The 24,684-nt window shown below is 45.0% G+C and overlaps 1 protein-coding gene across 2 annotated transcripts in view; it reads left to right on the plus strand.

The window, feature by feature from the left end:
- Nucleotides 1-24,684, plus strand: part of KDM4C (lysine demethylase 4C) — a 2,012,700-nt gene that overhangs the window by 534,240 nt on the left and 1,453,776 nt on the right. For both annotated transcript variants that reach the window (XM_086961357.1, XM_086961358.1), the window contains exon 7: nucleotides 12,004-12,107. In XM_086961357.1, the coding sequence (XP_086817483.1) occupies nucleotides 12,004-12,107 (104 nt within the window). The remainder of the gene's footprint in view (nucleotides 1-12,003; nucleotides 12,108-24,684) is intronic.

Consider the following 24,684-nt stretch of genomic DNA (forward strand, 5'->3'; position numbering starts at 1 on the left):
TCCACCTCAGCCCTCTAAGTAAGAGGAGAGACTCCGTCGCTTAGACCCCAAAAGAGCACTGATTTTTTACGTTAACATACCAGAGAACATCAGCACTTTATGGGGTTCGTCAGGGAGAAAAAAGGCATTTCTGTGCAGAAAAAGACCATCTCTTGCTGGATTGTTCTCCGCATTAGGATCTGCTATGCAATGGCCAAGAAGTAGCCTCTGGAAGTGCTGCAAGAGCCAGAGCCTCTACCACGACGTTTGCCCATGGTGTTCCTGTCCTGGGCATCTGTCAGGCGGCTTTGTGGGGGTTTCTTCATACGTTCTTTAAGCACTGAATCGTCATGTTCACCGAGAGGGGCCTTTCGCCTGCTCGGTCCTGGAGGACTTTCTGGTTTGAGTCCCTTCACAGACCTGCCTCCAAATAAATACATGTATACATCCTAAGAGGAAATCTGATGACGCAAAGCAATTGGTTAACTTCGTAGAGTCTTGTTTGAGCGAAATCAACTTACATCTACTTGGCTCATCAAAAGCAGAGGAAGTCTCTTTACATAACCAGTTATGGAACATACCGCAACGGGGAAGTAATTCAGCAGCAGTTCCCTCCAAAATTGGTCAGCTTCTTATAGAGGATCTTGAACATCTTATGCTGCGAGCAACAAATGGAAGAATTACAGGCGATACACCCCTTGCATTTACTCATCATTCCTTAACAAAAAATTCAACGTTGGATTACTTACTCCTTTGTGTCCCTAACTCTTTTCAAAGAAATTCTTTCATTTAATATGGGAGACAAAGCTGACAGCGATCACCGGCCCCAGGAACTTACTTTGCACACAAATATTCCGGGATTTACAAAATGGAAGGCCTTACCTGGCAAAACTGCAACTATTAACTTCAGGAAAATAAAATTCACGTTTGCAACGCAAGATAACTTTCAGGAAACTTCCAAAAGTCTATTTGAGTCACGAGATGGGGACAATGAAATAGAGAAATTGATACGCTTTATTCACGCCTTGGCTACGATTTACTCCGCCCCAATTAAATCTAACTCAAAGCAGGGACATGCTAACTTTACCACGCAACAAAAGAGTAAGATAAAATCCATAAAAAAGGCATCAATCACTCTTTGCGGCAGGTGCGCCAGTATCCAACTGACATCACAAAACTTGTTGAATTGCGACAACAGAAAGCATGCCTAAAGCGAGCGATCTGGGAAGCCAGGCACAACAACGAGGATACCCTATGGGCGAAATTGCATGCGGTAACTAAACTAAAAAACATTGCGAGATTTTGGGAAACTATAAAAATATTTACTCACCCGACGCACGAGGGCCTGTCTTCAAATATATCTGAGGAGGACTGTGCCACTTTCCTTGTAAACCACTTTAAGCAAGGTAGGACTGCTTCGCACACTGAAACCAGCATAGACTCTACAAAGCGGCAAACAACCTTAAAGCATCAAGCCAATAACGGATATATAATTTGTGAGGAACTGTTTAAAGGAGAATCATCGGGGCTTATTCCTTTAAGTGATCATACAAAATCTATTAATAAATACATCAAGAAGGGAAGGCAAGCAGGGGCTCCGGGGCCTAATGGAATCCCACCCGTGCTCTACAAACAAAACATAGAATACTGGGCAAAGGCTCTTAGTCCTTTGTTCTGGGAAATAAGAACAACAGGCCGACTCCCTACATCTTGGAGGACCTCGATAATTTCACCAATCTATAAATCAGGTGACAAGTCCCACCCCAAAAGTTATCGGTTAGTCACCCTCTTTGACAATGATGCAAAATACTTTGCTGGGACAATGCTGGATGAGCTGCAACTTTGGGCGGAAGATAATTCAATGATTCCCCTAAATCAAACTGGTTTCTCTAAATCCTTGCAGACCTCGACAAACATAATAACAATGGCTTTGTTAATTGATAAGGCTGAGGCCACAAATAAAACACTACATTTATGCTTTATCGATTACCGGGCAGCCTTTGACCATGTGAACCGATAGAAACTCTGGTTGAAATTGGCAGGCTGGGGCATTCCCCAGGCTTTATTGAACCTGTTAATCAACTTGCACACTGAAACTTGGGTGCAAGTAAAGCTCGGCCACGGGTCAACGCTATCTAGGAAAATTCCATCAACAAAGGACCTTAAGCAAGGTGTGTACTGGCCCCAATGCTATTCAACCTGTTTCTTGCAGATCTGATTCCGTTATTAAGCACCTGCAACACACACTCCCCAAAGATTGAGAATCTAACACTACCATGTCTGCTTTACGCTGATGACCTAGTATTGATTAGTGAAACAAAGATGGGTCTGCAGCGTCTTCTAGACATCACGTTCCGATACTCTGAGGCTAATGACTTAACCATCAGCCTGGAGAAAACGAAAACCATGACAATTAAAAAGAACCTGAAGAAAATACCTCTCTGGTTTTGGGATAAGATCCTCCAAATAGGACCTGCTTTGGTATCTGTTCAAAAGGATAGGAATCTGTGGTTAAAAAGTCTCTATCACAAGCACAGTACTTACCTTTGGTAACATTCTTTCTAGTAGAAACACTATCTGCAGATTCCTCACTTACCCTCCCTGTTCTGTGTAATGGACTCTGTCCATCAGTAAGATCCCAAGTCTAGGAAGCAGCACACTGGTCACATCCAATTTGCTATTGGGATTCTTCATCTCAGGCTGCGGACAGCCTTGATAGCGACTGACTCTAGATAGGCTCTGAATGTTATTTCCAGAGTGGGATGGCATCAGTAAAATGCCTCATGGTGCCACCTAACGGCACACAGAAATACTGATGAAAAAGTTTAGAGATCTAGTCAAAAACCTGAAAAATAATCAAACGTTGCAGAATCTGCTGTTAGCCTGCTCATTTAGCCTGCTGATTTCCATATGCCCACCTATGCCACCTCTGAATTCATTCCTGTGCTATACTCTGACTATCTCACATCTACACATTTATGAGTCACCAAGTGCAGTGCAGGAGGTTGCATTTTTTATGGCATGGCTTGAATTTGCCTGCAAGAATCAACTAGGGCACAGATATGACAAGAGAGCTCATGTGACTAATGTAGGTTGGTGAAACAGAGAAGTAATGCTCATAGGCGCTATGGCAGGTTATATTGTAAAACGTTCTGAGCCCAATTATTTCAAAACGTGCTTATGGTTAGAAACCCTCTCCTCAACACTTTAGCAGAGGACTAAGATCATTATGTTTGCTTGTTGTAACGTAGGGCTGATGTTACCCGATTTTCTACGACAACCTTTGTTTCCCTTTGAGTCTCCGTTTTGAATTGACTTAAGGCCATGGTTCTGCAAGAAAGGGGTTAGATTGGTGAACAACTTGGGGGAAGAGGTTCCTCCTGGACAGCAGTTATGATCAAGCAAAATTATTGTGGGAAATGTCAGTGTTGAGTATTTATAAAAGTAATAGGACTTTGGGGGCCAATGTTCATGAAAAATAGAGTCAAAAGGTTTACGTAGTTTGAGGAGAAGTAGAATTGTTTGCACATGTTGTATAACTGGGTAAGGGGTGTACATTTGGTTATCTGTAACCAAATATAGGCCTGATTTTTAGGTTTGACATGTAATAGTGTAAGCACCATTCATGGAGCACATAATATATTCTTTACATTCTCTCGGGGGCTTTGGCTCAGCTATCTTTAGCAATAGTCCTTTGGGCATATGCAATCACATAATGCACAATCCCACAGAAGTATTTTTCACCTTTTTCTGTTGGCTGTTTGAGTGCTTCTTTCCACCGTCTTTGGAATACGAGAGAATTTTACATCTTCTCAACCGTGCTTTATATGCACAAATCATTTTTTTTTCAATCGTTTTGAACTGCAGCAGAATTTTTTTTAGACTTTTTTTGTCTTCGCTGGAGTGCAGGTGTCAAACCTATTGATTTTGCTATCGATTGTTTTAAGTGAATTCTAAAATGTCTTCCTATTAGTATAATTGCCCCAGTATTGGAACTTTCATAGATTCCCATGCTTTGTATCATTCCCCGTCGTCAGAATGGGAGCCTCGGTAAATAGAAAATACTATAGTAGTAAGCACAAAGTGAAAAAATAGGCCTAGGCCTCATCTCATTTTGTAGCTTATCCACCTCTTTTTGTAAAAGAGACCAAACTTTTGCAGTAGCCAATCAGAGCAGCCTCACCCCATAGAACCTTCCTGAGAGAAGCTCAGAGCCTCAGATTGTCTACCGCACGTTGTGCAAGGGAGTCTCCATTGAGCTCTGCTTAGTTTCTTCAATTTTCTAACTACTTTTTTCAACAACTTGGATTTCTTTCAGTCATGTCTGAAAAGGAGAAAAAAGCCCTTTTTAGAGCCTGTGCTACCTGCTCCAAGAAGAGGTTGTTTGTCGAAGACAAACATATGGACTGTATATACTGCCTGTAACCGGACCATAAACCTACAAGCTGCCAGATTTGCAGGACCTTCTCAGCGAAGACCTTGAGGGAAAGGGAAGGACGTCTCCTCACATGGCTTCAGAAGATGAAAGACCGTAAGGACATTGTGTCTTCAGACAGTGAGGGCTCCTCGTCGATGGTGTCATCTAAGAAGTCTCAGAAGAGGGGTAGGTCTCCCCCTTCTACTTCAGGCGAGTCCCTTCACAAGGCCTTACCAGGGACCTCTGATAGGTCTGACAGGCCTGCTTCCCTAAAATCTCCTCACCACGGTGAAAAGGAGAGGCAGGGTAAGCCTGAGGAGTCGCAACCCTCAAAAAAGGTGAAGGTTACAACTATCTCTTCACCTCCCTCTGAGAAGGATAGAGGGGTCAAGAAGCCTTCGACTTCAGTACAGGAGGTCATTTCGGACAAGAAACAGAGGTCGTCGACGGTGAAAAACACAGGTACGTCGACGACGGCTGTAAAAAAGGATATCTCTGTGAAAGTTGCCTCGTCGACGGGCTCGTCGACGACGGCTGCGTCGACGACGCCTGCACCGTCAACAGTATTCAAGGCACCTGATACCTGTTCGTCGTCGACGAAGATCACCATCTCCACGACGATGACAGCAAAGTTGGCTTCGACGGCGATGACGACGACGAGGACGACGTCGACGACGACCGTGTCGACGACTCCTGTTTCCATGCTGCTGACTACGAGTTCGTCGACGATCCCGTCGACGCTCCTTCCATCGTCGACGATGAGTTTCTGCTCGTCGACGACGCAATCCTCGACGACGAGAGCAGTATCTTCGTCGGTGCTTCCGTCGTCGACGCAGTCCCATAAAGAGTTACTGTCGACGACGACGACCTCGTCGACGATGTCGACGACGGAATCATCTGAAAAACTTGTTTTTTCGCACAGAAGGAAGCTGATAACATCAGAGATGACGTCTCCGCGACAGGTTAAAAAACTTTCACCTAATCTTCTGTTGGATGACGACTCTGATGAAGAGACTTTTAGTGAGTTTGGACAAGCGTATAGCCCATCTGACCTACAGGTTAAGGTTCAGGATGTTAGTTCTGAGGAAGGAGAGATGGAACACCAACACTATGTTCCTGATCATTACTATGGGGAAGAGGACACTACTACCAGGCAAATGCCTTTGCAGAAGCCTTCACGTCAGGTGCAAGAAGGGATGGTGGCGATGCCATCCAGTTTGATTACGGATCTACAACTTATGTTGCAGGATTACCGGAAGCGTTTCCCTACTCCCCAAGAAACTCAATGAGTGCGTCCTCCGACGCCTCCGCCTCAATCGTTACAGCCTGTGGCAGAACACTCTTTGCCTCCAAAAGAGCGTACCACTGCGCCTGAAGAGCGCCCACAAGAAGTGGTGCAGGTGCATGATACAGATGATGATACTGCCTCTTCTGATGCGGACCAACAAGTGGATCCTGACCAAGATCAACAAATGGATTAGACTCCAAATGACCCACGGGATCCAGACGTCGCTGATCCAGATAACGCTACCTCGCCTCCAGCGGACATTGGAGGTTTTCACAACCTGATGGAACGGGCTTCCAAAAGATTTGGTCTCCCAGTGACCACGGTTCAATCCGAATGTTTCTTATATGATTTTAAGGAACCATTCAGGAAATCGGTACGGTCCATACCAATCATTGAGCATGTCTGGTCTGACGGCCTGAAGGCTATGCATACCCCGGCCACAGTCCTCCCGGTGCTACCAAGACTAGAGAAAAAGTACAAAGCGCCAGATGGCAGTCCGGCGTGTCTGCTTGGTCAACCAAAACCGGACTCAGTCATTTCTCAGGCCGCCCAGAGCAAATCTAAAAATCCATCCACACCACTAACTACACCACCAGATAAGGAGGGCAGGCGCCTGGACAATGTGGGTAAAAGATTCTCAGCAATGGCCAGTCTTCTTGTTAGGGCAGCCAATGCTTTAGCAATTCTGGGACGTTACGATCGCCAGATGTGGTGCGACCTTGCTCCATTTGTGGAGGAATTGCAGGATTCCTCTAAAGAAGAAGTGAAGAAGATTTTGCTGGAAGGAGAGCGGGCCTCTTCGGAGGTCATTGATTGTGCTATGGATATAGCAACCACAGCATTTCGAGCGCTAGCCGGTTCGGCTGTTCTGCGATGCCAAGGATGGTTAAGGGCCACATGGTTCAGACAGGAAGTGCAGAATAAAATCTTGGATCTGCCATACGACGGAGAAATGCTGTTTGGCAAACACGTTGATGACACCCTACAGGGCATAAAGAAGGACACCGATACAGCCAAGTCCTTAGGAACATTGCAATATCGCAAGGTACCCTTCAGGGGAGCAAGAGGTAGAGGATTCTCCACTTATAGAGGAGGCAATCAGAATCGCTACTCTTCCGGTTCACAATCTAGCCAGACATATAAACCTCAGTACACTCAGAGGGGTTCTTTCTCTCGCCAACAGCCCAGAGGATGACAAGGGCAGCAAAGGAGAGACAACACCAGGAAACAATAGCGGCCAGGTGGCTCTTTCCACTGTTCCTGTTCCCTCATTAACACCAGTGGGGGGCAGGATTGCCCATTGCCTCAACAACTGGATGGTCATTACATCGGATCAGTGGGTCCTACAGATCGTCAAAGAAGGACACACGTTGGAGTTTCAAGACCTTCCTCCAACAAGAGCGCCAGACGCCTTTCCTCCCAAACATCTCAAACTCCTTCATCTCGAAGCCCACCAACTCTTCACCAAGGGGGCAGTAGAGCCTGTACCCCTTTCTCAGAAGGGGAAAGGGTTCTATTCCAGGTTCTTCCTGGTTCGGAAGACAAGGGACAAGTGGCGTCCAATTTTAGATCTACGGCAGCTCAACACTTATCTCGTCAAGTTGTCCTTCAGGATGGTCACTCTTCAGGACATCCTCCGCCTTCTCAATCCAGGGGACTACATGGCGACCCTAGATTTGGAAGAATCTTACTTCCACGTTCCTATTCATCCAGCTCACAGGCAATATCTTCGATTTACAGTGGGCAAGAGCCACTTTCAATTCAAAGTACTGCCGTTTGGTCTCCGGTCCGCTCCGCAGATCTTTACAAAGATTCTGGCTCCAGTAGCAGCCTTTCTCAGAAGACAGGCTATACAGGTCTTTCCATATCTGGACGATTGGCTGCTGAAGGCTCCGTCTGCCCAGGAGGCGTCCAGGGCAGTCACGTCATGCAGAGAACTGTTCGAGCAACTAGGTCTTCGGCTCAACAAAGAAAAATCAGTTCTATGCCCCTCCAGGACAGCGAGGTTCCTAAGAGCCTTCCTGGACACAGAGTGTTGCCTAGCCTTTTCATCGGAGAAACGCCAAAGCAAGCTGATTCGTTCAGCCCGCCTTCTTCAAACTCGAAAGTCACTGACAGTTCGCAAGTACAAATCGCTTCTCGGATCGATTTCATCCTGCATACCATTGGTTCCACACTGCAGGCTCAGAATGCGTCCACTGCAGGAACAGTTGGACAAGCAATGGCGTCAGGTCACAGGCTCCTTCGACGACAGGATTGTCGTTACCCCGGAAATGAGAAAGGCAAGCGGCTGGTGGTTGCTGAAAGACAATCTTTCCAGGGGTTTATCGTTCCAACTTCCACCATCTCCCATAGTTTTGACAACAGATGCTTCCATGGAGGGATGGGGAGCGGTCCTCCAGGAACTGAAGGTCAGTGGCGTTGGAGTCCAGTCCAAGTCAAGTTCCACATCAACCTCCTGGAACTTCTCGCTATCCGTCTGGCTCTACAAGCTTTTCTTCCGAGGATTCGCGACCGTGCAGTGCTGGTTCGTACAGACAACACCACAGCCATGCACTACATAAACAAGCAAGGCGGTACGAGATCCTCTACCCTCTTGAGGGAAGCCCAGACACTTTGGAATTGGGTAATCCAGAACAATATCACCCTTTCAGCGGAACATCTAGCGGGGACACTCAATGTCAGGGCGGACGCTTTGAGTCGCCAAAGGACTGTCTCACACGAGTGGGAACTGGACCAGACCGTTCTGGAGGAGCACTTTGCACGATGGGGGACTCCATCCATCGACCTGTTTGCAGCTCCCCAGAACGCCAAATGCCAGTCCTTCGCAAGCAGGGTTCACCATCGGGAATCCTTGGAGAATGCGCTTTTGATTGCTTGGTCCGGCGCCTTTGTTTACGCCAATCCTCCCATTCCGCTGATCCCGAGGTTGATCAGCAAGCTCAAGGTGGAACCGTGCAGGATGATTCTGATCGCTCCAGCATGGCCCAGACAGTTTTGGTACTCAGAACTTCTCCTCCTCTCCCAGGACCAGCCAGTTCTCCTGCATCCTGTTCCAACACTGTTGACAATGGCTCACGGACAGGTTCTACACCCGGACTTGAAGTCTCTGCGATTGACAGCGTGGCTCCTGAGTTCCGAGAGTTCCAAGGTTTAAATCTCTCAGGGGAATGTAGGAACATTTTGGCCCAGGCCCGTGCGCCTAGTACCAACAAGACCTATCGGGCTAAGTGGAAGAGATTCTGTGTTTGGTGTCGGAAGGAAGGTTTACATCCATATACTTCTGCACCGCACCAACTCTTGCCTTACATCCTTTCTCTGGCAAAATCTGGATTGGCTCCGTCTTCTGTAAAGGTACATCTAGCGGCCATTTCTAGATTCAGACGTTCATCTTCAGGTCCTTCCCTGTGGTCAGCAAGAATTATCAAACAATTCCTGAAGGGTTTATTCAGGGTCTTTCCTCCAGTCCGGCCTCCTCCACCAGCCTGGCATTTGAATTTAGTCTTGTCATATCTCATGAAAGCCCCTTTTGAGCCTATTCATAAGACTGACCTTAAGTTTCTCTCGTGGAAACTGGCTCTTCTCTTGGCCCTGACATCGGCTAGAAGAGTAAGTGAACTCCAGGCTTTCACAATTGAGGAACCTTTTCTACAATTCAAGAATAATGTTCTCATCCTAAGAACAAATCCTAAAATTATCCCTAAGGTGCCCTCAGAATTCCACCTAAATGAGCCAGTGATCTTAAAGCCGTTCTTTCCACAGCCTTCCACACCCGCGGAAAGAACTTTGCACTCCTTGGACATTCACAGATGCCTGAAATTCTACCTGGAGCGGACAAAACAGTTCAGAAAATCTTCACAGCTTTTTGTTTCATTCAGTGCTCCTCACAAGGGGTGTCCAATTTCTAAAGCTTGTATTTCCCGCTGGATTTCCAGTGCTATACATTTTTGCCACCAGGCAGCTGGAAAACAACTGCAGCGAGCAGTTCGTGCTCACTCTACAAGATCAATGGCTTCATCGACGGCTCTATTCGCAGGTGTCCCAATCAAGGACATTTGTAGAGCAGCGACGTGGAGCAGTGTCCACACCTTCACTCGCCACTACTGCTTGGATTCATCTGTGAAAGAGGATGCGGCAGTGGGCCAGGCGGTTTTGAGGAACCTTTTCCAATAAGTCGGTGAGCTTTCCTTTCTATCCCGCCTTCCTGTTTGCATATTTTGTATTACTGTGTTATTGTCATGCTTTATGATTCTAATATATATCTAGTTTTCTTATCAGAAATATGTGTGACATTTTCAGGTTCACAAATTACAAAATATGCTTTTTCTATTTACTGCTGGTTACTCTGATACAAAGCATGGGAATCTATGAAAGTTCCAATACTGGGGCAAGAAAACAAGTTACTTACCTGTAACTTTGGTTTCCCAGTATTGGTAACTTTCATAGATTCCCATGCGCCCACCCGCCTCCCCTGGGAAAGCTCAGTCTTATTGTCTTGTGGGATAGCTGTTCACAACAGCTACGAAAATCTGAGGCTCTGAGCTTCTCTCAGGAAGGTTCTATGGGGTGAGGCTGCTCTGATTGGCTACTGCAAAAGTTTGGTCTCTTTTACAAAAAGAGGTGGATAAGCTACAAAATGAGATGAGGCCTAGGCCTATTTTTTCACTTTGTGCTTACTACTATGGTATTTTCTATTTACGAGGCTCCCATTCCGACGACGGGGAATGATACAAAGCATGGGAATCTATGAAAGTTACCAATACTGGGGAACCAAAGTTACAGGTAAGTAACTTGTTTTCTGTCATTACTTTTTTCTGCAACGAGATGCCAGACAGAGTTGTGTGTGTTCAGCAGAATGGGGCATCCTTGAAATATGCACTCTTTTGAAATATTTAAGGAAATGGATGTGGATTGAAAAAAAAACATTCAGAGTCGAGCAGGAATACACATCTGCTTTTCCTTGCTTATTGCAGGATCAGTAACTTTTGCATCCTTCATCTTCTATTGAAAATTTGTAAATGTATGTACAAAATGCCTATGGACTTTGTAAACCCACTGCATTGCAATGTATTCTGACCTAAACTTACTGAACCCCTGCACCGAAGTTGTGAATGTTTTTAATATTTTATAGAGTAGGATCATTTCCATTTGTGGCAATGGGGAATTTCTACATTCCAGTATTCGCTACACCAGGAAATGTATGTTGGTCATACGAGTGACTAAAGACACTTACCATCAGCGTTCAACCTTAACTGTTTGCTACTGAGCTTGACATGACATTTAGGGAAACTCTTACGCTAGATCATTGTGTATTGCTCTGATTGCCTCTTGCAGTCATGTCACTTTTCACATAAAATGTGTGCTCTCATAATAACCTGAGATTTGATCAAGACCGCGTAATCTGCCAACTGAGGAGTAGCTCTGGTGCCCAGGGCTCTACGGAGGGTGAAAACATTTGCAGTGCTATATCTACCGGTCACATTACTCATCATATCCCCTGCAAAGATGCACTAGGGCACAATAGAGGAGACTCTACCATCCCGGAGTATAAGGCTAGCCATTCTCCTAACCAAACTCCCCAAAGTCTTATACTGGCTTCCAAATGCATTTCCCCCTTATGCAACTCTTTGTTTTCACGTCTATTGCTACTCTTTGTTTTAGCGTCCATCTATAAAGGACTATATTCCTCATTCATACATACAGTGAAATGTGTGATGTTGAGTTTTCCGGGCCCCAAGACTACTCTGTGTCATTTCTATCCGTCTGAAGGATTTGGAGCGGCAGCCATGTTTGATAGCTGTAGTGGCTTACTGTTAGTCATCCATAGTGCGACAGTTGTCACAGAACACTCTGGCCCTCATTATGAGCAGCGCGGTTAATTGTCATATGTGCAGTAGATGCTATTATTGAACGTATCGTAATTACGACTTTTGTGAAAAATATTGACGGGTTAAAACTTTTGATATTTATTTGTGGAAAATCGCCTGTATTTACCGGAGCGTGCGGATTTGGTGAATTTTATTTCCAAAAAGCATGTAGCCTCATAAAGTCCGATTCGCAGAGTAGGAATGTTATCAGGTGCTATAAATATCATAGCAAATACTGGGTCACTCGTAATGAGGGTTTTCGTATCCTTAGTGAATCCGAATCTGGAGCTCTGCCAGTCCTGTGCTAAGAACAGTTCGGTCCTGGTACTCGGAAATGCTGCACATCCTCAGCATTTTATCACTGTCTAGCACCTGGGCCACATTTTCTGAAAATGAAATAGTTACATTGTTAACTTAAAATTAAACAATGAAATATGTTTTCTTTTTTTTAGGTTTCTTTCCAAATAGTTCACAGGACTGTGAAGCTTTTCTCCGCCACAAGATGACACTCATTTCACCTTCAGTATTAAAGAAGTATTCCATTCCGTTTGACAAGGTACAGTTTCATTGCAACAGTAGGTGATCTATTGCTATTGCATTTGTTTGAGCTGTGATTTGTGCTATTACTAATATAGCCTGACGTTGAAATTTAACACATACGTACATATAAGCATAAGTTATTCTAATCATAGCTGTTTAATGTACGGTAGTGTTTCTCATCTGTTGTCTTCTACAGAATAGTTCCCATTAATGCTGTTAATTAATTTTGTTAATTTATTAATCATTGTCAAGTGGCGCATGGTTGTGGGCTCCGACTATCCCATGTTTTTAATACATTAGAAAACCTTGCTTTGACTCTCCCATGTTTTTGATAAATTAGAAAACCTTTTCATTTCTGTGATCGGATGTATCCAGTAATTGTAATAGTATATTGCTTTCCTAGATTATGTTTTAATCTTTTTACCAATTGCATTCACTATTTTGTCATTTACATGATCCATTTTTTGGAAAACCATGATCAATCTACAAAAGTCCACTTGCTAAATTAAGAATTTGTGTCTAGCTTTTTGCAATGTCACCCTTTGGTTTTACTGCCAGTTTCCTGCCAAACTTCAATTAGGTAAAAACCATAAAAATATGGAATAATGATCACCACATACAAAAGTGATACAATAGTGGTAAAAAATATTTTTTCTCGAATCTTCTTTTAGATATCTGGGAAGTGCGCAATCTTAGCACAGCAAACCTTCCCATTTATAAAATAAAGAATATAACATTTTCCAAGCTTACATTTTATAAGACCCCTTAAGAGCAAACCTCAAACTGGGTTGCTTTTCTGTCCTCAACATGAAGAAAAAAGAGGCAAATTTGGCTTGAATATAATTTAGAAAAAAACAATTTGTTAGGATTGCTTAGGTGCAAGTTGTCCCACATTGTGTATTTAAAAGCAGCTGCTATTATTAATTTATTTCTCCAGACTGCCACTGTCCCGTGGCAATGGAAACAGGCCGAATTCCTTCCTCTCTTTAAAAAACCCACTGCAGATCCTTCTGTACTTAGCAACTACCGCCCTATCTCTCTCTTGCCAGCTTTGGCAAAAACTTGTGAAAAGGTTGTCTTTCGACAACTGGAGGCCTTTGTCGTAGCTTCTGGGGCACTTCACCCAGCCCAATCCGGGTTTAGGACCTCCTATAGTACAGAGACCGCGCTGGTTGAAATGACGGAGGCGATCAGGGAGTGTCTGGACAGGGGTGGCAGGGCGGGCCTGATTTTGTTGGACCTCTCTGCCGCCTTCGACACAGTGCCACATCAGCTCCTTCTTTCCCGGCTTTTGTCTGTTGGTATTACACTCAGCAGGTCTGGATGCCTCCCTTCTCATCCTCCGCTAGGAAGCTAACTACAGGGGTCCCGCAGAGCTCCACGTTGAGCCCTCTGCCTTTTAATGTCTATCTGACCCCTCTGATTTTTCTAGCGGGGGAGCTGGGTGCTAAAATCATAGCCTACACGGGCAATACCCAGCTCCTATTCACTTGGAAGGACTCCCACCTGGGAACTGACACTGCCCAGAGGTGCCTCTCCTCCGTGTTCCATTGGCTTGCACAGGCCCAACTTAAGAGCAATGAGGAGAAGTCGGAGGTACTTTTGTATGGTCAGTTTCCTCCTTTCTTTAGAGAAACCCTATGGCCCCGGAGTTTCCCTGCCCCAACTCAGAAAGTGGTTCAGCGAAGAACTTAGGGGTCTAGTTTGGAGAAGATATCCGGTTTTCAGACCATATTAAAAAACTTACTAGTGTCGGCTTTGGACTCTTAAGACCCTTAGAAGGTTTTTCCCTTTGGTACCGAGGTCGGCAAAGGAAATGGTAGCTCGTGTCCCTATCCTTTCCTGCCTCGACTATGCCAATGCATTGTTCGTGGGCATCCGTGGTTATCTGATGAAAAAACTCCAAACTATACAGAACGCTGTGGCTAGACTTCTGTTCAATATCTCCAGGAGATCTAGTGTTCGGCAGCATTTGCGCGATCTGCATTGGCTCCCCGTCGCCCAGCGGGTGCAGTTCAAAGCTCTTACCCTAGCCCACAGAGCCCTTCAACGCCTGGGGCCTTCCTACATCAGGATGCGCTTTGCTTTCAATACTCCAAACCGCTCTCTGCGGTTAGCCACTCTACGCCAGATGGCCATTTCCCGGTTTCGCAGAACTCGGCTGGGGCATCAGTCTCTCTCGGTGAAAGCATCAACTTCATGGAACACTCTTTCCGCGGATTTGCGGCATACCCAGGACCTCCGTATTTTTAAGAAACTATTAAAAACTCACCTTTTCAATCAGCCCACTTAATTAATCTCTGCCACAGCTCACTCACGCGCCAGGACACTCCAGAGTATTAGTGCGCGCTACAAATCATTCATACCATAACATATCCTAAAAAGGGCTTAGTGTTGGGAGAGATGGGACATCTTTAAGCTCTTGATGGGTTCACACAGCACAGCTTGTGTTTACTAATCCCTACCATACTACATAATTCCATATTATTTTCTTTCCTTGCCACTGACAACCTAACAGTATAGTAGACTATTTCTATTAGCATTTCAAATGAGCTTTTCTTTTTGTTAAAAAGCGAAAAAATATTTTGCCTGCTAACTAACCCAAAATAAACATGCAATGTACAAAATATAGCGAATAACCCGTATAATATGGCCAATCTAATGAGTGCTAGACCCCAGACTTAAGCTTGAGTGACAACAACTGTTTTCTTTGTTTTGTTTCAGTGGTTACTACAGAATCCCATGCACTTAAGCCTGTATCTTGGAAAAGAGGGGCAGTAAGGGTCTAAAGGTGTCATGAGGGAGCATCCATTTACCCTAGAAAGGATATGAGAGTTGCAGGCGACAGGGGGAAGAACAGCAGTAACTGGATTTGCAGTTTTAAAAAAAAATTGTTGTTAGACTTGGCCCTTTTGGCAGGGTGATCCCTGAACTTTTTGCCTTCCTCCTGTATTTTGTCTAACCTGTTTTTGTTGGTTTTGTGACTGTGCACTTTACCACTGCTGATCAGTGCTAAAGTGCATATGCTCTCCCTATTGTAAATTGATGTATGGATTAATGACTCCATGGCTTATTTGATTTACTGTCAGTCCCTAGTACAGTGCACTGCGGGTGCCCAGGGCTGGTAAATCAAATGCTGCTGGTGGGATTGCATCAACAGAAGCAGCCTGTAAAGTGTGTCTCAGGTCTGCCATTGCAGAGCCTTTGTGCAGTCTGGTACTGCCATGTTGACTGGGCAAGTGCACCCACTTGCCAGTCCCTAAACCTTCCCTTTTCTGCATATTAGTCACCCCTATGGTAGGCCCAAGGGCAGGGTGCATTGTAGGTAAAAGGTAGGACATGCCTGATGTGGGTGGCATGTCCTGATAGTGAATTACAGCCATTTTCGTTTTTCACTATTGCAAGTCTACCTGTTCCCCATAGGCCAGAATGGGCAGTTTGATTATAACATTTTATAATCCTAACTGACTCAGGGAACTAGGTAGAAATTCGAGTTTAGTATGCCTGAACTGTGAATGATAAAATACATCTTTTAGTGAAGGTGGTTTTAACATTCTGTGTTTGAAAATACCACTTTTAGAAAGTAAGTATTTTCTTGCCTAACTGTCCAAGCCTGCCTCTGCTAGGTTGTGTATTCCTTGTCTGGAATTTGAGTGACAGGGGCTGGGGGATTCTAGGAGACAGGATGAGCCAGCACAGGGCTGAAAAGAGCTATCTGTATGTAGATGGGTGGGAGGAGTTGCACCTGGAACCTGAATAGGGCTGTGCCTGCTTTCCACAATGCAGACTCCTCTCCCTGTTGTGCGTCTGATGTCCCTGGCCCACACTGTCAAAGGAAAGAAGGAGTCTTGTCACCAAAGTGCTCCAGGACTGCACAGAACTGGTTTGGACTAGGCACAGACACACACTGTGTATTTGCTAGTATAAATATGGGGACCCAGACCCCAGAATTTTAGATCACTTTTGGGAACAAAAACCTTTGCTGAGGAGAGGAACCAGAGAAACTGAGGAGGAGACTATCCCTAAACTGAGTGCTGTTTGGGGGATTGGCCTGCAGTGGTTGTCTGACTGCCAAAGAAAGGGGAAAGGACTTTGTGCTACTTTCAAATCAACTTGTAAAGGATCTCCAAGGGCTTGAGATAGATAGAGCTTGCCTCCTGCTGAAGTCTCAGGGACAACTGACTTCAACAACCAGCTCCCCTGCCTTCCCTTGCTGGGATTTGAAGTGCCTGCTGTTGAGCTGGGCCTTCTGAGAGACTACGTGTCGCTGGGAGCTGGTAGCGCGACTCAAGATGAATAAGCGTGTCGCCGCCGCAGCTGTTGTCGTCGCATCACCGGAGAAGTATGTCGCAGGGCCTGACGCGGCTCAGAAGAAGCGTTGAGTCGCCTCACGGCCGTCGGGCGTGCACGCATTGTCGCATCAAGAAGAAGACGCCACTTTGTTTCATTGCACCGGATCTTCATCGCATCACTGCTCTGCTGGTCGCATCGCCAGGGAAGCGCAGTAAGAAACCGACGCATCACCTCCCCACGGGGAGAAGAACCGACGCATCCCCTACGCAGCAGTAGGGAACCAACGCATCGCCGTTCTTGCGTGTAAGGATCCGACGCATCACCTTCCCTGCAACACTTTAATTGTATAGCGTTACGCATCCAAAGGTACATTGAACTTAGTGTCGCATGTTACATCTAAAGAGAACTTAGCTATTTCTACCATTTTTAAAGTACAGTATTGTGGATTTTTGTCGTTTGTGGTCTTGTGTTAGGAGAATATAAAAAGACTTATTTTTATACTACAACTTGTGTGGTGCACTTCTGTAGTGTTGTCACATGATTACTATATGTGTTCACAAATGCTTTACACACTGCCTCTGAAATAAGCCTGCGTCCGCCAACCTACCAAGGGGGTGAGCAGGGGTTGTTGTAAGAGTGAACCCCCTTATCCTGACTAGTCACAGGGGTCCCTATTTTGTCAAAGGTACCTACCTCTGCCAACTAGAGACCCCCAAATGTAACATTTATGTTTATCAGTACAATTATGCTTTGTGGACAGGGGGACAAGTACAGGTGGCTCCTCCTTTTCCCCTGCGCATGACTAAAGACTTGGATGCAGCTGGCTCAGTGGTATGCAGACTAATACAAGGCCTGGCAGCTCTTTTTGCTGTATGAGCTGGTTGAGCTTCTGCAGCCAACACCAGCTTGCAGAACTGTAAGCTTAGGGCAGCAGGAGTTGGTCCTGGAACTGTTCAGCACATGACCTGGCCATAGGTAGAAGAAGCCAGTGCCCAACACTGCAGTGCACAATGGGGTTTGGGTACAAGCCTGCAGCCACCCCACACCGTGCCATGCCTTGTGGCCAGCAATCAGTGCATGCCTGAAGGCCATGGACCATATCAAAACATGGAAGTTGTATAAAAGCATATCATCAAAAAATGCAAACATTAATTGACGAAACTGCTAAAGGTCAGATATACTTTGTAATGTAAAAGACCTACAATGTATGATATTACCAGTGATGTCACTGATAATGTAATTTGTCATCTGTGATACGTTGTTAGGGCATAAGTAGTGCACGTGGCGTTATTTGTTCAGCTAGGATATGATGCTCTTGTGTCCCTCAACTGTGGTAATGCATACTGCTCTTCGTTGATCTGCATATATGGTTATTGTCAGGCTTTTTTGCTTGTGCAGTAGTTGACAACAAACGTGTTGAACCACAAATAGAAAACAAGATGCTAAATTCATTGACTCTAATAAAATCACAGAAACTAAGTCATGTCAGTATGCCCCCAGTTCAGTTGAAGGGAACTTTATTCGATTTGAGCTATGTAAATCATAAAAGTGCAGATACATACATACATCTCTTAAAGACATCAAAAATACACCAAATTAAAACTGCAGATGATAGAAAGATTACATCTCAAGACTTCAATTTAAAACACCAGATAAAAACCCTGTTCGGTAAAAACATACATTAGGTGTAGATTAAAATTGTAAGAACAGTAAACCTGAACAGACTTGGCCCAGTTGTTTTCTTCTTCATAGTGATTCTAGAATGTAATCTGTGAGACATTAAATATAATTTCTCAGTCAGTGCCACTCCACTGTTGTAGTATCATAGTGTAGTAATACATGCATCATTTTGTCTTTTAGCACACTTGTTCCAATTTACATGCAAAGGGTGTTTTTCTAGTAGCAAATCGAACCTTGAGCCAGAATGCTGAGGAGTTTGAAACATGTAAAAGTCATCAAAACACCCAAATGTCTTAATTCCTCCATAGGATTAGTAACCCATTTTTTATTTTTATAACGTTTGATGCAGTTTGCATAAAATAGGTACTTATTTTGAAAAGGGAACGTGTATTTGGAAGAAAAAAAATCTGTTAATGCTGTACTACAATCCTGGATTCAATAAAACATTTTTTTTTAATTTTTCACAAAGTGGGGTTTTAGTAAAACATTGTTTGGCTGTACTGAAAATCACATTATCCAGTATTAGGGTATCTTTCATAGATTCACATGCCTGACTCATTCCCCATTATCGTGAGTCCCCGGTACATTAGAAAAGTAATGTCCCATTAGACATAGAGAGTAATAGGCCTAAGGCCTCACATTAGTAACATATCCAGGTCCTTTTGTGATAAGGACCAAACTCTAGAGAACAACCAATCAGCTGTCACCACCCTCTGGAATATTCCTGGAAGTAGCTCTAGTCCCTCAGATTTTATACCTCATGTCGTGCTAAGGGAGTCTCCACTGAGCTCTGCTCACGTTTTCCTTATTTTCCCTTGTATTCAGCTATTTCTTGAATTCAAGGTATTTCTCTTCACGATTGTCATTGTCGGAGTGAAGTCTTCCACTATCTTCATGTCGGACACTCCTAAGGCCATGTGGTACCTGCAGAAAAAAGAGGTCACACGTCGATGACCCACCATAAGGACTGTCTCTACTGTCTTTATCCGAACCACACACCTAAAGACTGAAAGGTATGTCGTACCTTTTCTACTAAGACTTTAAAAGACCGTGGGGTAAGGCTTTTGAGTCTTCTGCCGGGGCTTAAAGACAAAGATGACCCCTTGTCTTCTGAGGAGAGTGAAAGCTCATCAAGATCCTCCTTTAAAACTCCTCAAAAAAGGCCCTAAGATGTCTCTCCAGGTCCTCCTTCGTAGCAACCTCCAAAGAAGACGCACAAAAAGTCTTCAGAGGCTTCAAAAAGCAGGATTTGCCTTCCAGGGAGTCTCTTTTCCTTCAAAGCTCACAGAAACCAGCTTCGGACCCACCTACTCCTCTGCTGAGGGTGAAACACACTTTTAAAAAGCCTTCCTCAGTCCCGTCGACGACCATCTCGTCGACGATGGTTCTGACGACGAAAACATCTCCTCTCACGGCTACCGGAGTGATTTAGTCAACGACAACCTTTTCCACAATGTCAGTCTCTTCGGCATCCCTTTCTACGACAACGACATCTTTGTCGATGGCACAAACCCCTTTGTCGTCGACGATAAAGATCATCAGGAAGTCTTCGTGATCATTGAAGATGTCGTCGACGGCTCGCCCGACGACGACCACGAAGACGTGTGTTTCGTCCACGATAATATACACGTCGACGAGGAGTGTACCGTCGCCGACCCTCCCATCGACGGCAGATTCGTCGACGAGAGTTGCATCATCGACAACAGTGCCATCTGGAAAGTCCTTACTTTTGCCAGTCGACTATTCTTTGTCGACGACAAATATACCGACTACGACCTCGTCTACAACGCTAAAGTCAAAGGCGGAAAACACATTTTCAGCAAAAAGTGAGCTAACAAAGACGGGCACCTTCTCTGACATCACCCACTATGGTCCAGCCTTTACTACCCTCTCATCTTGTGGACGAAGATGATGATTCTGACGAGGACGGTATGTTTCGGGCTGCAAGAAGTCCTTCTGAACTCAACGTTAAATACCAGGAGGACTCTGAGTATGAAGATCAAGATCTTGATGAACAGACATACTATCAAGAACAAAGACATCAATAACAACCACAAATGGTTTGTCTTTTTTCAGTCCTGGTCTCCGACCTACAATTTATGATTTCAGACTATAAAATGAGATTTCCTACCTCTGCTCCATCTCCTGCTCCAGTTCTCTCTCAGCCTCAGATGGTGCAAGTTCCACCTCCACCACTTCCTACCACAGAAGGGCCTGTGCCACCTCCCCCCTCTACGGACGACGAGGAGGAAGAGCCACAAGAAGGGGAAATTCAGGATACTCAGTCACATCATGATGAATGGGACGACTTTGTTATCCCTCTTCCAGCGTCGCCGTCTCCTCCTCAGGTAGACTCTCCTCCAGAAGATGCCTTCTCACCTACAGGACTGTTTCCTTTACGACTTCAAGTAATCCTTAAACAAAATCTGTTAGATATATGCCTATCATAGATTATATCTGAGACCAAGGCATCAAAATAATGAAAAACCCTTCTACAGTTCCTCCAGTCTTGCCAAGATTGGATAACAAATATAGAGCTCTGTACGAAGCTCCGGACTGCCTTATAGGCCATCCCAAGCCTGATTCAGTAATTACTCAGGCAGCTCAACGCAGATCAAAAAACCCATCTGTTCCACTATCTGCACCCCCGGATAAAGAGGGCAGGCGGTTGGCCAATATTGGAAAGCGTTTTTCCTTCATGTCAGCGTTGACTGTAAGAGCGTCTAATTTATTAGCGTTATTTGGACGCTACAACAGACAGATGTGGTCGGACATTGCACCTTACCTTTAGACCCTCCCACAAGACACTAAAGAGAAAGCAAAGAAGGTGGTACAGGAGGGCGAAAGATCGGTTTCTGAGCTCATCGATTGTGCGATGGACATCGCATCTACCGGTTCCTGCCAACTGGCCGGGGCAGCGGTCCTAAGGCGCCAAGGATGGCTTAAAGCGACAACATTCCGGCCTGAGATCCAGACCAAAATCCTTGACAAGCCCTGTGATGGGCAATATCTGTTTGTAACACATATTGATGAAGCCCTTCAAGGGATCAAAAAAGATACGGACACAGCCAGAGCTTTGGGTACCCTCCAATATAAAAGCACCCCTTTTCGTGGCTCACGGGGTAGAGGGCAATCTTCCTACAGAGGAGGCTACCAACAGTATAGGTATCCTTCCTATTTCTCCTCTAACCAGCAATACAGGTCACAATTTCAAAAGAGGCAACAGACACAAACTTCCTACAACAAGTCTTCCTTTCGTGGAAAGGCTGGACGACTAAAGGAAGCTGCCCGACGCCAATTACTTCTCTCCGACACTGGTCTCCGTTTCTCCTCCACCCTCCAAAATCGGAGGGAAAATATCCCACTACCTTAAAAATTGGAATCAAATCACAACAGATTGTTGGGTTCTCCAACTAGTACAGTTTGGACATTCTCTAGAATTTGTACAAACTCCCCCACGACGCCTCCTAAACTTATGGCTCACAAACATTTACACCTCTTACACCTGGAAATATCATCAATGATCCAGAAAGGAGCTATGGAGCGGGTTCCTGTTCATCAAAGAGGAAAAGGTTTTTACTCGCGATTCTTCTTGGTGCGCAAGAAAGGAAAGAAATGGAGGCCAATTCTAGATTTACGGAATCTAAACAAATTCTTGAAGAAACCATCATTTCGCATGGTCACCATTCAAAAAGTCTTGCAGCTTCTCAATGCGAACAACTACATGGTATCGTTGGACCTCCAAGATGCCTATTTTCATATACCTATCCACAGGAAACACAAAAAATTTCCAAGGTTTGCTGTGGCCGGCAGGAACTACCAGTTCCGAGTTCTGCCTTTCAGGCTCAAGTCAGCCCCACACATTTTCACAAACTGTCTTTCCACAGTCGCTGCATACCTCAGGCAGCAGCATCACCAAGTTTTTCCTTACCTGGATGACTGGCTCGTCAAGGCGTCCTCTCTCAACATCGCGAGAAAGTCTTCCAGAGCTTGTCTACGGCTTTTCAAAAAATTTAGTCTCACCCCTCAATCCAGACAAATCGGTCCTACAACCTTCTCAACGGATAACATTTCTGGGAGCTGTCCTGGAAACAGGCTTACCCAACGCAGGAACGACAACAAAAACTCCTGCAAGTAGCAGAACGTATACAGAAGAGAAAGTCTCTATCAGTTCGCCTATTCAAATCCCCCCTCGGGATGATGTCCTCCTGTATTCCTCTAATTCCTATTGTCTCCGCATGCATCCTCTCCATGAGGCTCTCACCACTCAGTTGGTTCAAGTGAACGGATCTTTCGACGACCACATACAGTTGACTCTTCAGATGGTCACCTCACTAAACTGGTGGACTCATCCATGAAATCTCTCTCGAGGCCTATCTTTTCTAACTCAAGCCTCTCCTCAATTGATAACCACAGATGCGTCTCTGGAAGGTTGGGGAGCCTTCCTTCAGAAGCTTCAGATCAGCAGGAAGTGGTCATCTTCTGAGCGGGTCTGCACATAAACCTCTTAGAGCTGAGAACAGTCTACCTAGCCCTCCTGGCTTTCCTTCCCAGGATAAAAGTTTCACTAGTGCTCGTCAGAACAGACAACACTATGACAATGCACTACCTAAACAAACAGGGAGGAACTCATTCTCAATCACTAGCTCAATAATGTCAAAAAATGTGGAACTGGTCACTTCAGCACTGAATTTCACTGAGGGCGGAATATGTTCCAGGAAAAGACAATACATTCGCTGATTCACTAAGCAAATTACAGACAACCTGCCACGAGTGGGAGTTGAACCAAGAAACGCACAACAGCATCTTCTCTCCGTGGGGCGAACCTCCGTTGGATCTGTTTGCCACACAGCACAACGCCAAATGCCAACACTTCAGAAGCTGGCATCCCCAACAGAGGTCTCTGGGGAATGCATTTTTAATAGCATGGTTCGGCGTATTTGCCTACGCCTTTCCACCTATTCCCTTGCTTCCCAGGGTCCTGAAGAAGATGAAGGCAGAACCCTGCACACATTAGTGTGCAGGGCTCGTCAACATTGGTTCACAGAACTCCATCTCCTCTCCCTGCAACCTCCACTTCCTTTGACACCGTTTCCCTCTCTCCTCACGATGGACCAGGGACAAGCCCAACACCTGGATCCATCCTCTCTCAAATTATCGGCCTGGCTCCTGAGTTCCACGAATTTCAAGGCCTGAAAATTGCTCCAGACTGCAGGGCGGTTTTTTTCTCCCGCAAGAGCAAACAGTACAAACAGGACTTATTCTTTCAAATGGAAAAGGTTCTGTATCTGGTGTAGATCTGCTAAGGTTCATCCCCTCACATCCTCTCTGGAAGAAATCTTACCGTACCTTCTCCAACTTGCAACTTCAGGCCTCGCTCATGCTTCCATCAAAGTTCACCTGGCAGCAATCTCCACAGGACCTTCTCACAACATATGAGGCATCCTTTCGAGCCGATACACAGAGCTGACCTCAAATTCCTCTCTGTGCTTCCTCTTGCCCTTACATCGACAAGACTACTCAATGTGCTTCACGCCTTTACAATACAAGATCCATTTCTGCAATTCAAGAATGATAGGGTGATTCTTCGTACTAACCCGAAATGTATACCTAAAGTCCTGTGGGACTTCCACCTTAACGAACCCACTGTCTTCAAGACCTTCTTTCCAAATCCTCAAACAGCAGCTGAAAGAGCTCTACATTAGTTCGATTTGAAGCAGAGCCTCAAATTCTACCTTGACAGGACAAAAGCATTCCGCAAGTCCAACCAACTTTTCGTGGCCTACAGTTTACCTTGGAAAGGTTTTCCCCTTACAAAACAAAGTATCTCTAGGTGGATCTCTGGTGCTGTTGTCTTCTGTCACCAACAAGCTGGTCAACCTTTACAATCAAAAATTTGTGCCCATTCCACTAGGGCAGTTTCTACTTCTATGACATTGTTTGCGGGCGTGCCTATCACAGACATTTGCAGAGCGGCAACATGGAAAGCACTGCATAAATTTACCAAGCATTACTGCTTGGATTTGGAGCCAATGAAGGATGTTGTGTGGGACAGGCGGTGCTGCGTCTTAAATAATGGTAAGGATTCCTTCCTTTCCACCAACCTCTCTTTTTCTAACTGCACATTTCTCTGTTACTTCTATAATTGATGCCAGAATTGCGACTTATTCCTTTGCACTTTAACATTAATATGTTTATTTACTGGGTGCACATGTATGTTGTTACCTTCCTTTTGAAGAAAATAGTTTTCTATCAACTTGTGTATTTATGGCTTATGTAAAAAACTGAAATGTGCTCATTATTGCTTTCTATTCTGATTCAGGCATGTGAATCTATGAAAGATACCCTAATACTGCATAAGAAATGAGTTACTTACCTGTAACAACAGTTATCCAGTATTGGAATCTTTCATAGATTCACATGCAACCCACCCGCCTCCCTTGGAAGGGCTCACCTAGTACTCTCAGTTCTACCTCTATATAGCACTGTGCTTATGAAAATCTGAGGGACCAGAGTTCCTTCCAGGAAGGTTCCAGAGGGAGGTGACAGCTGATTGGTTGTTCTCTAGAGTTTGGTCCTCGTCACAAAAGGACCTGGATATGTTAGTAATGTGAGGCCTT

The sequence above is a fragment of the Lissotriton vulgaris genome, chromosome 3_1 (assembly GCF_964263255.1).
Source record: "Lissotriton vulgaris chromosome 3_1, aLisVul1.2, whole genome shotgun sequence".
NCBI classification, from domain to species: Eukaryota; Metazoa; Chordata; class Amphibia; order Caudata; family Salamandridae; genus Lissotriton; species Lissotriton vulgaris.